Genomic DNA, 12,982 nt, shown 5'->3' on the forward strand with positions numbered 1-12,982 from the left:
GTCCTAAAAAAGTGACCAAGGACAGAGTATGAAAGTTCACCTCCACATAACTGGGGCCGTAAGGCTGAAGGAAGGAGAGCTGCCAAAAACATGTCAACATCGATTTTCTTTGGTTTTCTGTTGTTTTGTTCTGTTCTGAGACAAGGGCTCATGTAACTCAAGCTGGCCTTAAACTCACTATGTAGCTGAGGATAAGCCTAAGCTTCTGCTATTCCTGCCTCCACTTCCAAATGGCTGGGATTACAGGCATTAGCTAACACAGTTGGGTAGAAATTTAATTTCAAAGATAGAGTAAATTACTTGTGATACCATCCCAGTGATGCACACACACACACACACACACACACACACCAATTTTGTTTAAATATTATACATATACTTTGTTGTGGTGTTGTTTGGGAGGTTGGTTTTTTGAGACAGGGTTTCTCTGTGTAACCCTGGTTATCCTGGAACTCACTCTGTAGATCAGGCTAGCCTTGCAACTTACAGAGATCCTCCTGCCTCTGCCTCCCAGTGCTGGGTTCAAAGGTGTGTGTCACCACCACCTGGCTGGATGAAAATTCTTAACCATATCATCAAAGCTTAGCTCTGCTCTAGACAGAAGAAAGATGGATGACTGTTACTCTTTCTTTAGGTTCTCCTCTAATAAGCATGTACTCATCATGTAGTCAAGGCTAGCCTTAAATTCAACATCCCCCTGCTTCTTCCTCCTGCATAGAGAGACTATAGAAAAGAGCTACCACTCCTGGCTTCATGTACTTTCTATCAGAAAGATAGATTTACCCTGAAATTTCTCATTTAAGATGACAACTTTTGCTGGGTGGTGGTGGCTCCCAGCACTCAGGAGGCAGAGGCAGGTGGATCTCTGTGAGTTCCAGGACAGCCAGGGCTCAACAGAGAAACACTGTCTCAAACAAAACAAAACAGAGGGCAACTTTCACTCCTAGGAAAAGGCTTACCCTTTGACGGCAGCCTCGGAATAAGATTCCAAGCTAAAAGCAACACTGTTCTGGAATGGGCGTCTACAATGAAGGCTCAGACTGGCTCTCTGCTCTGTACGCTGCTAGTGTTCTTGCACTGGACCTTGCTGGGGACCCCGCTGGAGAGCCAGCTCTTGCAAAGCTATGGAAGTGACTCAAAAGTTGCTACAAATATGTGAAAACACAAGTCACAAGTTATATTCAGTGACCACGTATAAAAGTTGCTTATTTCTTAAGAATGGTTGTAAAAACAATACTAGGCACTAGCGCCACCTTGTGGGAAGCCTGGCAACTACCGTGACTAAGAAGCAAGCTGTTCTGAGTTCCCTCAGTCAGGCTTTCTGATAATCTGCTAAATTAAACATAGATTCCCCAAAGGAGCTGGTACTGTTTGTTTGTAAGAATGTCTAGTCTTGATTCCAGAAATGCCTGTGAGAGGAAAAGTGGGAAGGTAGGGCAGAGGGACAAGAATGCAGCACACATGCGTTTGTGGACTACAGTGCGTGTGGTGTCCATGTGCAAGGTCACACTACTGCCATGAGGCAGGGACTCTGCAGAATAAACAGCAACTCCCCCACGAACTTACTATTTTATAATGTCAGGAAGAAAAGTCGCGCATTTACAATCACTGAGCCTTGTGCTGTGAAGTTGTTTTATTTATCAATGACGGGTCAGTTATAATCAACTGGGTACAATTCCAAAATAGAACTCTTGTTGGATTCTGGCCATAAAATTCTGTTCAAGCTTGTTAAGATCTTATAAAATAAGAAAGTTTCCCTAATAGTTTAGAAAAAATACTAATTGCTAATAAATTGATTTTATACTCAAAGTAGTAGTCTGTAACATTTTGAAAGATGAAACATTACCCTTTTTAAATTCCTAATGTTATCAGTTATCTCAGTGTGCCAGGCTCCAGGGGAGGTGAAGTCCTCACACTGTAACCTGGTCAAATGGCTCTGGGAGTGAACTGATTGCTAAGGATCTCAAATGCAATGGAACGTGAACATTGAAGGGAGTGGGCACTGCCTCAGAAGCAAGTCAGGAGATGTGCAACAAGCAGACATCCTGAGGAGGAGAGGGAGGCTGAACGCTGTATCTAAGAAAGGTGTATACTTGTCTGCCCCACCCAGCTGAAAACCCATTTTCAGAAAAGGACTTCCCCTGAGATAGGGAAAAAGCAAGCTGGGCTTTGGTCCTGTATACACAAGCAGGAACATTTTCAAGCATGTAAAATAAATCCAAGTGATAAAGTTGGGATGGACCCCAAACAACTGAATATAGAAAGCAGGAAAGATCAAAATCATGAGGTTGAACTGGGAATATGAACCTGACTCTGGGTCATTCTTCAACTCCCTGCCCCATAAGATGCAATGCAGTGGAGAGGTGAGAGAGTCACAAACATCTTCCCAGGGCCCAATTTACTCCAGAGAGCAGTCTTCATTTTCCCTCTTAACAGGAAAAGCAGAGTGGAGAGTGAAAATAAAAGCCAAGCTTTCCTTGCACACAAAAACAGGAGAGAAAGGAGGAGAAAGAATAGACTCCTCAATTAAAATTCCAAACCATAGACTCCCTTTAAAACTACAGCCTTGCTCCATCAGAAGTACCTGGGGTTAGTGTAGCTTAGCATTCTGAGCCAGCCACCAATAACATTAAGCAGGAGGAGGTAATTTTGACCTTGGCTCCAGCTCCCATCTGTCCTGACCTGCAGGAAGCAGCAATCATGACAGCTTGATGGGAATGTCATCCCCATACTTTCGGAGCAGCTTCTGATGGTTATAGTCCACTGACCACTGCTGGGGCAGGTGCTTAGGCTTCATGGAGTCCAGGAAGTGCTGACGCCAGCGGCTCTCCAGCTGCATGAGGGAGCGCAAACCACCCTCAGTGTGACGCTGTACCACCTTCAGTCCATGAGGAATGTAGCTTTTATTGTATATCCTGTCAAAACATGAAGTTGCAGAGGGTCTGAGCTAAACAAGCATTGGGCAGTCGCACTGGCAGATAAGAGAAAGACGAACCCCAAAGGACATAGTGGTTTTTTTGTTTTGTTTTTTAAAGATTTATTTATTATGTATACAACTTTCTGCCTCCATTTATACCCACACGCCAGAGGAGGGCGCCAGATCTCTTTACAGATGGTTTGGAGCCACCATGTGGTTGCTGGGAATTGAACTCAGGACCTCTGGAAGAGCAGACAGTGCTCTTAAACACTGAGCCATCTCTCCAGCCCAGGACATAGTGTTTTAATGTTTTTAAATATCTTTTTTTCTCACCTCTTAATACTTAGCATATAAGGCACACACTGAAGGCATTTCGGGTTTTGAATTACACTGACAGGAAGGCCTCACGCAAGCAACCCTATAGGGAAACCTGGCTGGTGATGGGTGAGGAATATTGATCTTGTATTTGCTGGACCAAAGCTACTCAGGGAATAGCTTACTTCTCTGTAAGGCATTGATGATTTATTCTAAACCATACTCAGTATTAAAATAAGGTGTTAAATCAGTCTACATAACCTGGCTTCTCAGAACACTTCCAAACCTGGATTAAAATTCAAAATGGTCTACTTCTTTAGTGCTTTCTTCCTCACAAAAAACGGACCACATTGGCACGAATGTTTCAGTCACAGGGAGATGTTCCTCTGGCTGCTCAGCTGTGCCAATGGTGTACTGCAGAAGATGAACCCCCTGCCTAGTTCCCAGCTAGACAGGAAATCAGAAAAACTGCTGAAACTCTGTGGACAGAGCTTCCCTCCATCTCCTTCAAGGGGGTAAAAACACCTTTCTCAGAAAAGCACCTTGCTCCCAAGCCTCTTTCCTATCAATATCTGTATTTCCAGTCCTTCATCCAAGCCCCCACCAGTTTAGCAACTTTGGACTCTCCCAATGTTTGCAGGTGTTTTATTATTTGCGTCGTCAGCTTCCCACTTCTTTTTTCTATTTTGCTTGCTTACTTGTTTGTTTGTTTTTTGGGATGTGGTGTTTCTGTGTAGTCCTGGATGCCCTGGAGCTCAATATGTAAACCAGGCTGGCCTTGAACTCACACAGACCACCCCCTCGGCCTCTGAGTACTACCAGGCCCAGCCCCATACATTTTAATCTGTCTTCAAACAGCCTGTTCTCAATCTCAATCCATCATCTGACTCAATGACCTGCTTATTAGAAAAGTCTAATAAGTCTAGTAAGAATCTTCTTAGAAAAGGCATGGTGGTGCACATCTTGAATCCCAGGACTTGGGAGGCAAAGGCAGGAATATCTCTTTGAGTTCAAGGCCAGAGTGAGTTCCAGGACACCAGGACAGCCAGAGCTACCCAAAGAAACCCTGTTCTGAGGGGTGTGGGGGACAAAAAACCAAAACAAAACCTCTGAACAATAAAAAAATAAATAAACCGGGCAGCGGGGACAGACACCTTTAATCCCAGCACTTGGGAGGCAGAGGTAGTTGGATCTCCAGAACAACCAGGACTGTTACACAGAGAAACCCTGTCTTGAAGAAACAAAATCAAATATGTGTGTGTGTGTGTGTGTGTGTGTTATATGGTATAAGTAAGAAGTCATTAAGTATGTATTAGGAATAAAAAGCAACTGATGTAGTTTCTGAGTGTGGTGCAGCAGGCTTCAGTGTATCTCTAATATTTGTTCAGGAAATCTTTGCAGTATCTCTGAGCTGTGGAAGATCAGTAGTATAAGTGAAATAAATACTTTTTGAATAAAGAAATAAATATTTGCTACCATAAAGTTTTTATATTTTTTATTATTGAAAACAAAATACTGTAGGCAATCAGCCTCATTATCAGTTTTATAGACCTCTAATCCTATAGAAAATAATAACTGCATAGTAATCCACACTGCTTATTGTTGGAGCCATGTACACGTTCATGCCTCGGGATTAGAAACTTCTTGTTTAGAAACACTAAGTTATGTTGTGCTAATTCAACTATGTACTCATAGGGAAGGAGAGGAAAAGAGGAAGGAAGGAAGAAAAAAAGATTAAACAGGACAGCAGTTTGCTCAAAATTCCATCCAGTGAGTCCAGACACTACACGCAGTGAGACAAGAAATGTGAATGAATGCACTAGCTGAGAATCTCCCGGATCTAGTATAAAGTGAGAGACACAAAATCACATATACTCTACTTCATGGCAATTCAGAGATCTCAGGGTATTCACTGGCTATTACTTTCATCTTACGTGCTGACTTTAGATTTACCTCTACAGAAGAATGTGTGAGACTCAACTACACTTGACCTTGTAGAGTCAACAACAGATACCTCACAATTGGCAATCTCTCAAAAAAGAGTCAGATCTTATTTAAATGTGTGTGTGTGTGTGTGTGTGTGTGTGTGCACACATGTGCACCATGGAACATGTGTGGAGGTCAGAGGACAACTTTTGGGAATTGGTTCCCTCAATCCACATACAGGTCCTAGGAATCTGAGTAAAGCTGTCAGGGTTGGCAGCAAGAACCTTAACCTTCTGAGCCATATCAGTATCTCTTATGAAAAGGAAATTCTCAGATTGTTTGATTCTACCCCATGGTATCTTAAATGGAGACTAGATGAATAAGCATGTGGCTAAGCACTGGAACCGTGACGAGCATTTTCATGAAGGCTGCTGTCACGGGGTCATCCCTTATCCTTTCTCTGAACAGAATAAGGTGAACAGTAAGCTGTACCTGGTCTCCAGGCTGGCAGCCTTTTGAAGCATCTCTTCTGTAACAACATCTGTGTTATAAAACTTCCTGAGTGTGTGCAGCAGCTCTTCTTTCCGATGCGCAGGCAGGCTCTCGGCATTGAGCAGGGCTCTGGCTCCGGAACGCACCTGCCTAAGCTCTAGATCTTCCAGCAGGCGTAAGCCGTCCTCTGAGCCAATGGGAGCCTGGAACTCCTTGGCCAGCTGTTGCTTCAGATGGTTGTCATAGTAGTTGGAGATGGCATGGCAGGAGGTGCAGAGTAACAGCACATCATGGGAGTTGTGGTCCTTCATCTCAATGGGGAAATGCTTGCGGTACTCATGTGGGATGATGTTCTTCCTGGAACAAGCCCGCCGCAGAGCAGTGCTCATTAGCTTATGCTATAGAGACATACAGAGTCAGCAGGAGAGCCACTCAGAGCCTGACCTGGGCCTGCACATGACGGGGAAGACTTCTAACAGGAAGGCAGTACTATCTGTCACTCTCAGGCCCACCTGCCTGCCTTATCTATCTCTGCTTTCAGAGTCCTCTCTCCTTGAAGTAAGGACAGACTCCCTGATGTCAGGCTTCAGTGGCAGAGGCTAGTAACAACCACTGTGGTCCTAGAAAGGAGAGTCTAAGAGAAATGAAATATTATCATAACTCTTGATAACTTACAATAACTCTCAAAAAGTCTGGAGGGCTGGGCAAACCAACTTCCTTTATCTGAGGACTCCCTCACTCTAACATTAGTTCCTGGCTCGCCAAGGTCTGCCATCATTTTCTAAGCAGAATAAAGTCCTCAGGAAAAGCTCTCAGTGGCAACAGTTGTCCCACTTCGCAGAGAAAGGAACGAGGAAATGAATTACTAAAGGACAGCATGATGGCACATGCCTTTAATTCCAGCACTTGGAAGGCTAAGTCAGGAGGACAACCACATTCAAGGCTATATAGAAATATTCTGTCTCAGTCAGGTGGTGGTGGCACTCAGGAGGCAGAGGCAGGTAGATTTTAGAGTTTAAGGCCAGCCTTGTCTGCAGAAGGAATCCTGGGACAGCCAGGGCTATACAGAGAAGTCCTGTCACAGAGAAAGAAAGGGGGGGGGGGGGGGAGAAAGAAAGAAAAAGAGAAATATTTTGTTTCAAAATGAGGAAAAAGTGATGACTGAAATAAATTAAGGTGAAAAAAAGAAAAAACAACAACAAAACATACCAGGAATGGTAAGAAGAAGAGAGGGAATGGGAAAGCAAGGAGGGAGGGAAGTTGGAGGAAAGAAAAAGAAGAGAATTACTGCACAGGGGCCACGGAGAAAGCCCAAGCACAGGTACTTGAGCCTAGCGGTCAGCTTCGTGCTCATTAGGTAACCCTAATGTGAAAGAACAGTCTTGGGAAAATCTATAAACAAAACTAAGGCTCAGAAACTTGAGAGTTTCAGGTGGGGATACAGGGATACTTTAAGGTCTCCCTTAAAGGGACAGAGGTCATTAGAAATGGCCAGGCAGAATGCTGAAACTGTTAGGAAAGCTGGGGCATTTGTAGAGCTAAGTCTCTCTGTGTGGTGGTTTGAAAGAAAATGGCCCCCAAAGGGATACTACAAATAGGTAGTATCCCTATGAGAAGGTATGGTCCTATTGGAGGAAGTATGTCACTGTGGGGGTGGGCCTTGAGTTATCCCATGCTCAGACTACACCCAGTGAGACAGTTCACTTCCAGTTGTCTACAAGGCAAGATTTAGGAGGTTAGGCTACTTCTCCAGCACCATGCCTGCCTGAGCACCACCAAATAGCAACGATGAAAATAATGTACTAAACATCTAAAAATGTAAGCCACCCCAATTAAATGTTTTCCTTTATAAGAGTTGCCATAGTCATGGTGTCTCTTTACAGCAAAAGAAACCCTAAGATACTGCCATTTGGGAAAGCTTAACCAAGGCATCTTAGGGCTCAGCATGTGATTCCCCAGGCAATTCTATGGGTTAATTAGTCTAACACTATACTCACCGGATGTAGGTATCTGTCTTGCCACATACAACACACAGGTTCTCTTTAATCAACAAGTAATAATCCGCTGGGGATTCAGGTCTTCCTGCAGGTTCAAATTGTAGCCTGACCACAAAAGGTTCTTTACTCACCAGCTCTTAGGAAAAAGAAAACACATCAGTGCTGGGCTGTCCCCACCTCTGCTACCAGGAAGCACTCTTTAACAGTTATTTGTTATGTGCTAGCGGAGAACTCCGGGTTATGACTCCCTAGTCCTACACATCTCCATTCACTCTCTTCCACACCCACTCACGTCAAGACCCTAGTTATAAATAAATATGGCAGATGAGTCTCATACCTCCAATGCCTTTGTCCAGGTACCACTGAGCTTTTCTCCGGTCACAGGTGCAAAGAGGTTGTCCATCAGGGGCTTGAAGAAAGCAGTTATCATAGAGAGGGGATTTTCTGCAGGGAAAAGAAATCTCGCACTGAAAGCTGTTGGTCAAGTTACCCAAGACATTCCCACACTCACTTCTGAGTGACTCAAACTATTCTCAACACCATAATAAAACACATCACATATAGGAAAACAAACAGGCAGGAAGCCACAGTCAATCCTCAATAGGCAATGGCTAGGGAGCAGAGCTACAAATGAACTCTTAATGCCTCTGGTTCTACACTTATGGACTGAGACACTGGGGGTGATTTGGGAGTTGTTCACAGAGCTCTGCTGTGAATGAAAACAGGAACAGAGCACCAATAAACTGCCAAATCACTGAATTAAACAGTAAATTAAAACTGTAAAAGTTCAAGATAAAGTAATGAGGGCCATGTGGGTTGATTTCTGGCTCACATGCAATGCTTCCTTCAATTTAATCTTCTAATTCCTGAAGGTGTCATGCTCTAGGGATGCACTTCTGCTCAAAATCACTTACAACTCATCCTCCTCAGGAGGGTCGGTCACACAGGAGATTCTCACTAGCTACACAATACAGTCGGTGTGGGCTGGAAACACGCTAAGTGAACAAGAAACCTGAAGCATTTCTCCTGGTAAGGATGAGGACTTTATATTATTCATGTTCATAGCATTCTTAAACAACGGATAACAATTATATCCCCTTCAACTATCTCATTATCACTATTCATTCTGGGGAGAGGCACACACATTGTGCACTAGGAGATTAGTGGACAACTTTGCGAGTCAGTTCTCTCCTTCCACATGTGGGTCCTAAGGACTGAACTCAGGTCATTAGGGTGGGCAGCAAGTGTCTATACCTGGCAGCCATCTCTATAGCTCTATACCTCTTTTATAGGTAAAGTTACAGGCCTAAGGTTGCACCAAGGTCAGTGACAAAGCTGAGGTAAATTCTCTTCATTTCTATTTCAATTGACAAAGTAAAAGAAAAGTGAAAGAAGGGAAAGAAAAAAATACACAAATGAAGAGAAGTATAGTCCAAACGTCACTAAAATCAGGGAAAGGTCCAGTAACCCTGGAGAGCCTCTGCTGCCGGACTCAGGGTAAAGCTCTTCATCAGCAGGGAACATATGCGTTACCTGGCAGAATAGCCCACCCCCAGGGGCTTTCTTTTGTGCTTCCTGGGGTCTCTCCCTTGGTTGTTGCCTGATACCATTCCATCAGGCTTAGCCTTCCTATTTCTTGGCTTCTGTTGAGATTCCAGTGCTTCCGCATTAATCTCTTCACACAGTCGTCCAAGTCCCTTGCTTCGGAATGGGATGTCTACCATAGCCCTGCATTTTTCCAAGACTTTCCGCCAGCTGATTTGGTCATTTTCTTCCTCCTCATAGGAATTTCTAGAGAAAGGGTATCCAAGAAGATGGAGAAAGAGAGCCACTGAAATCTGTGCATCCCTGGCAGCATAAGTTACCTGAAGAGAAAAGTCAGAGGTCAGCAGGATGTGGAAGACAAGTAGAGAGAGTACCCTCACAGTCAGTCACAAGTGCCTTGGAAACACCACTCAGGGTAGCACTTGCTTAGTATAAACCCCTCAATTCACCCCCCATTTTCTCTCAAGCATTTTGCCTTTAATCCCAGCACTTGGGAAACTGAGTCAGGAGGAATGCCTCGAGGTTAAGGCTGTGTGAGCTACAATGTGAGGCTCTATCTCTAATACAGAACCAAACAAAACTAACAGTCTACTATGGCAGTTGAATAGATAGTTCAGTAGGTAAAGTGCTTGCCTTTACATGAAGATATAAGTATGATTCCCAGAAATCACGTAAAAGCTTTGTATGGTGACATTTACCTGAAATCCCAGAACTGGAAAAACAGAGATGGACAAATTCCTGGATCTCCTAAACCTGTCTAGGATTAGTGGTATGCCCATCTTTGTCCTTTTTGAGACAGAATCTAGCTATATAGGTTGGAATGGTCTGAAGTTAGAGACACTCCTGACTTGAGTTCCCAAAAAGAATATTCGAGATATGTGTTATCATGCCTGACATTTTTTTTTTTTTTTTTTGGTTTTTTGAGACAGGGTTTCTCTGTGGTTTTGGAGCCTGTCCTGGAACTAGCTCTTGTAGACCAGGCTGGTCTCGAACTCACAGAGATCCGCCTGCCTCTGCCTCCCGAGTGCTGGGATTAAAGGCGTGCGCCACCACCACCCGGCCATGCCTGACATTTTAAACAGGTGAATTTTATTATACAGAAATTGATCTTAATAAAACCATTTTTCACTTGCCACCACTAAAAAGAAAAAATAAGCCAAGTTTGGTGATACATACCTTTAATCCCAGCAGAGACAAGCAGATCTCTGTCAGTTTGAGACTAGCCTGGTCAACACACATTTCCAGGTCAGCTAGAACTACCCAGTAAGACCCTGTCTGGAATATCAGTCAGTGTATCTCTCCAGCCCTCATGATTTAAACTTATTATTTTAAGGCAGGAAGAGGTAGTTTCTCGGCCCTGTTGTAAAGATAAGTTGATATGTAATTTATTTATTTATTTATTTATTTATTTTTAAGACAGGATTTCTCTGTGTAGTCTTGGCTATCTTGGAACTTGTTCTCTAGACCAGATTGGCCTCTAACTCACAGAGATCCACCTGCTTCTGCCTCCCAAGTGCTGGGATTAAAGCTATCCAGCTTTATTTACTTATTTTATTTTATCTTATGAGTATTTGCCCGAATGTGTGTATGTGTGACTGGTGTCTGTGGAGTTACTGTAGCCTAAAATAGAGTTATAGGTGGTTGTGAGTCACTACGTTTGGAGCTGGGAATAGAACCCGGGTCCTCTGGAAGAGCAACAGTACTCTTAACTGCTGAGCCGTCTCCATCCCCCATTCTCTGAAATCTTAACCGTTATGCTTACAGTTAGAAAAAACAGCATTGTTAAATATTTTGCTACATTTGTTTATATGTATGTACAACATGTGCCACAGTGTGTGTGTGTGCGTGTGTGTGTGTGTGTGTGTGTGTGTGTGTAGAGGTCAGAGGACAACTTGCTGGAGTCAATTCTCTCCTTCTATCCAATGGATCCCAAAGGTTGAACTAAAGTTTTCAGGCTTAGCAAGCACTGTTATCCACTGAGCCATGTTGCTGGCCCCAGCTAAGAATTACTAACTCTCAAAAAAGAAGAATTATTAACTAACAATAACTTTTAAAAAGTCTCAGTTTCCATAGCAAAGAGAATCATAAATTTGGCCTTATATATGGTAACAATTAACTTTCCCCACTAACTTTTAATTTTCAAAGTTTTCAAGCCACAGAAAGGCCAAGAGAATATGATAATTGCTATTAATAACTGTTAGTAAGTGCTTTAATGCTCATTTTTATGTATTTTGAGGCAGGGTCTCACTATGCAAATTGCTATGTAAACCAGTGTGGCCTTGTAACTTGCTTTGTAAACCAGTGTGGCCTCAAACTCACAAAGATCAATCTACCTCTGTCTCCTGAGTTCTAGAATTAAAGGTATGTACCATCACAGCTGACTTTTATTCTTTTTTTTTTTAAAAAATATTTATTTATTATGTATACAATATTCTGTCTACCTGAAGGCCAGAAGAGGGCACCAGACCTCATTACAGATGGATGTGAGCCACCATGTGGTTGCCGGGAATTGAACTCAGGACCTTTGGAAGAGCAGGCAATGCTCTTAACCACTGAGCCATCTCTCCAGCCCAGACTTTTATTCTTTATAATATAAATATCACACTTTTTTGCTAGATGCCTATTAAAGTTAAGTTATCCTTATGAAGATACTTCATCTTGGGTCACTAAGAGGGGATCAGTGGGTACAAGTACTTGTTGCCCAGCCTAACCACCCAAGTTCAAACCCAAGGACCCACATGGAAGGAGAGAACGATTCCCTCAAGTTGTCCTCTGACCTCCACAAGCACACTGTGCTATACAGGAATACACACAATAAATACAAATGTAATTTTTTTAAAAAAAGATATATCACCTCTAAATATGTGAGCATGTATATTGCCTAAGACCAGGGAATTCTCCTGCATAATCCTAACACTAAGAATAACACAAGAATATTAGTGGTATTTAGCTCTACTGTCTCCAATGGTCCTAATGATATTAGTCTTTTACAAATTAAGATTCCTGATTCAGTATCTAGTCAACCATCATAAATAGAGCTGAGGCTATAGCTTAGTAGACTGCTTGCCTAGTACACAGAAGGCCCTGGATTCAATTCTCTGTGCCAGAAAAAAATTATAGTAGAATCACACATGTTGACACCACAACCAATAAACTATTTTTTACATGATAGCTTTAATGAGTTCTAAGCCATGAGCCACAGAATTTACTCAGGTATCTAGTTCAATTATTTTAGCATCCTGACAGAGCTAAGCAATTATAAACAAGAATCAATTTTAGGACCAATATACAAAGAAACTTTATTCCTCACTGAAGCAAACTAATTTGGATGTTTCATGGAAATGGAAACACATACTTTATAATTTCTGTGGCTGGCTTTTCTCACTTAGTATAATCCATAGTCTCATATTCATTTACATTCATTCTCTGTTTCCTGAGACAGGTCTCTTTGTAGACCAGCTTGGCCTCAAATTGCAGTGAGCCTCCTGCCTCAGCATCTTGGTAGAGACAGGAGACAGACAAACCTGTAAATGAGTCAGACATAGACAAGGAACCTCCAGATGAGAAAGCTTCTCGGCTACTATGACATGGGTACACAACTCAAAACAATCCCTGACAGACCTCCAAAACCAGACTTGTTCCCTGAACACTGCACAGCAAGTTAGGTCTTCCTACTCAGAAAGTTTTCCCTAACTGGTCCCCACTTTTCCTCCCATTTTACAAGCCAACTGGAATTACCTTCTTTGCTTTCAGTTCAGAACAGCGATTCCCTTCTTACACCCCACCCCAT

At 42.8% G+C, this 12,982-nt stretch overlaps 1 protein-coding gene across 1 annotated transcript in view; it reads right to left on the minus strand.

The window, feature by feature from the left end:
* Positions 1-1,596: 1,596 nt before the first annotated feature.
* Positions 1,597-12,982, minus strand: part of Exd2 (exonuclease 3'-5' domain containing 2) — a 38,359-nt gene continuing 26,973 nt past the window's right edge. The window contains exons 5-9 of the mRNA XM_057783433.1: positions 9,181-9,512; positions 7,985-8,091; positions 7,648-7,783; positions 5,651-6,007; positions 1,597-2,915 (exon numbers count right to left, since the gene is read on the minus strand). Coding sequence (XP_057639416.1) covers positions 2,699-2,915; positions 5,651-6,007; positions 7,648-7,783; positions 7,985-8,091; positions 9,181-9,512 — 1,149 coding nt within the window. The 3' untranslated portion in view covers positions 1,597-2,698. The remainder of the gene's footprint in view (positions 2,916-5,650; positions 6,008-7,647; positions 7,784-7,984; positions 8,092-9,180; positions 9,513-12,982) is intronic.

This window comes from Chionomys nivalis, chromosome 10 (assembly GCF_950005125.1).
Source record: "Chionomys nivalis chromosome 10, mChiNiv1.1, whole genome shotgun sequence".
In the NCBI taxonomy this organism is placed as follows: Eukaryota; Metazoa; Chordata; class Mammalia; order Rodentia; family Cricetidae; genus Chionomys; species Chionomys nivalis.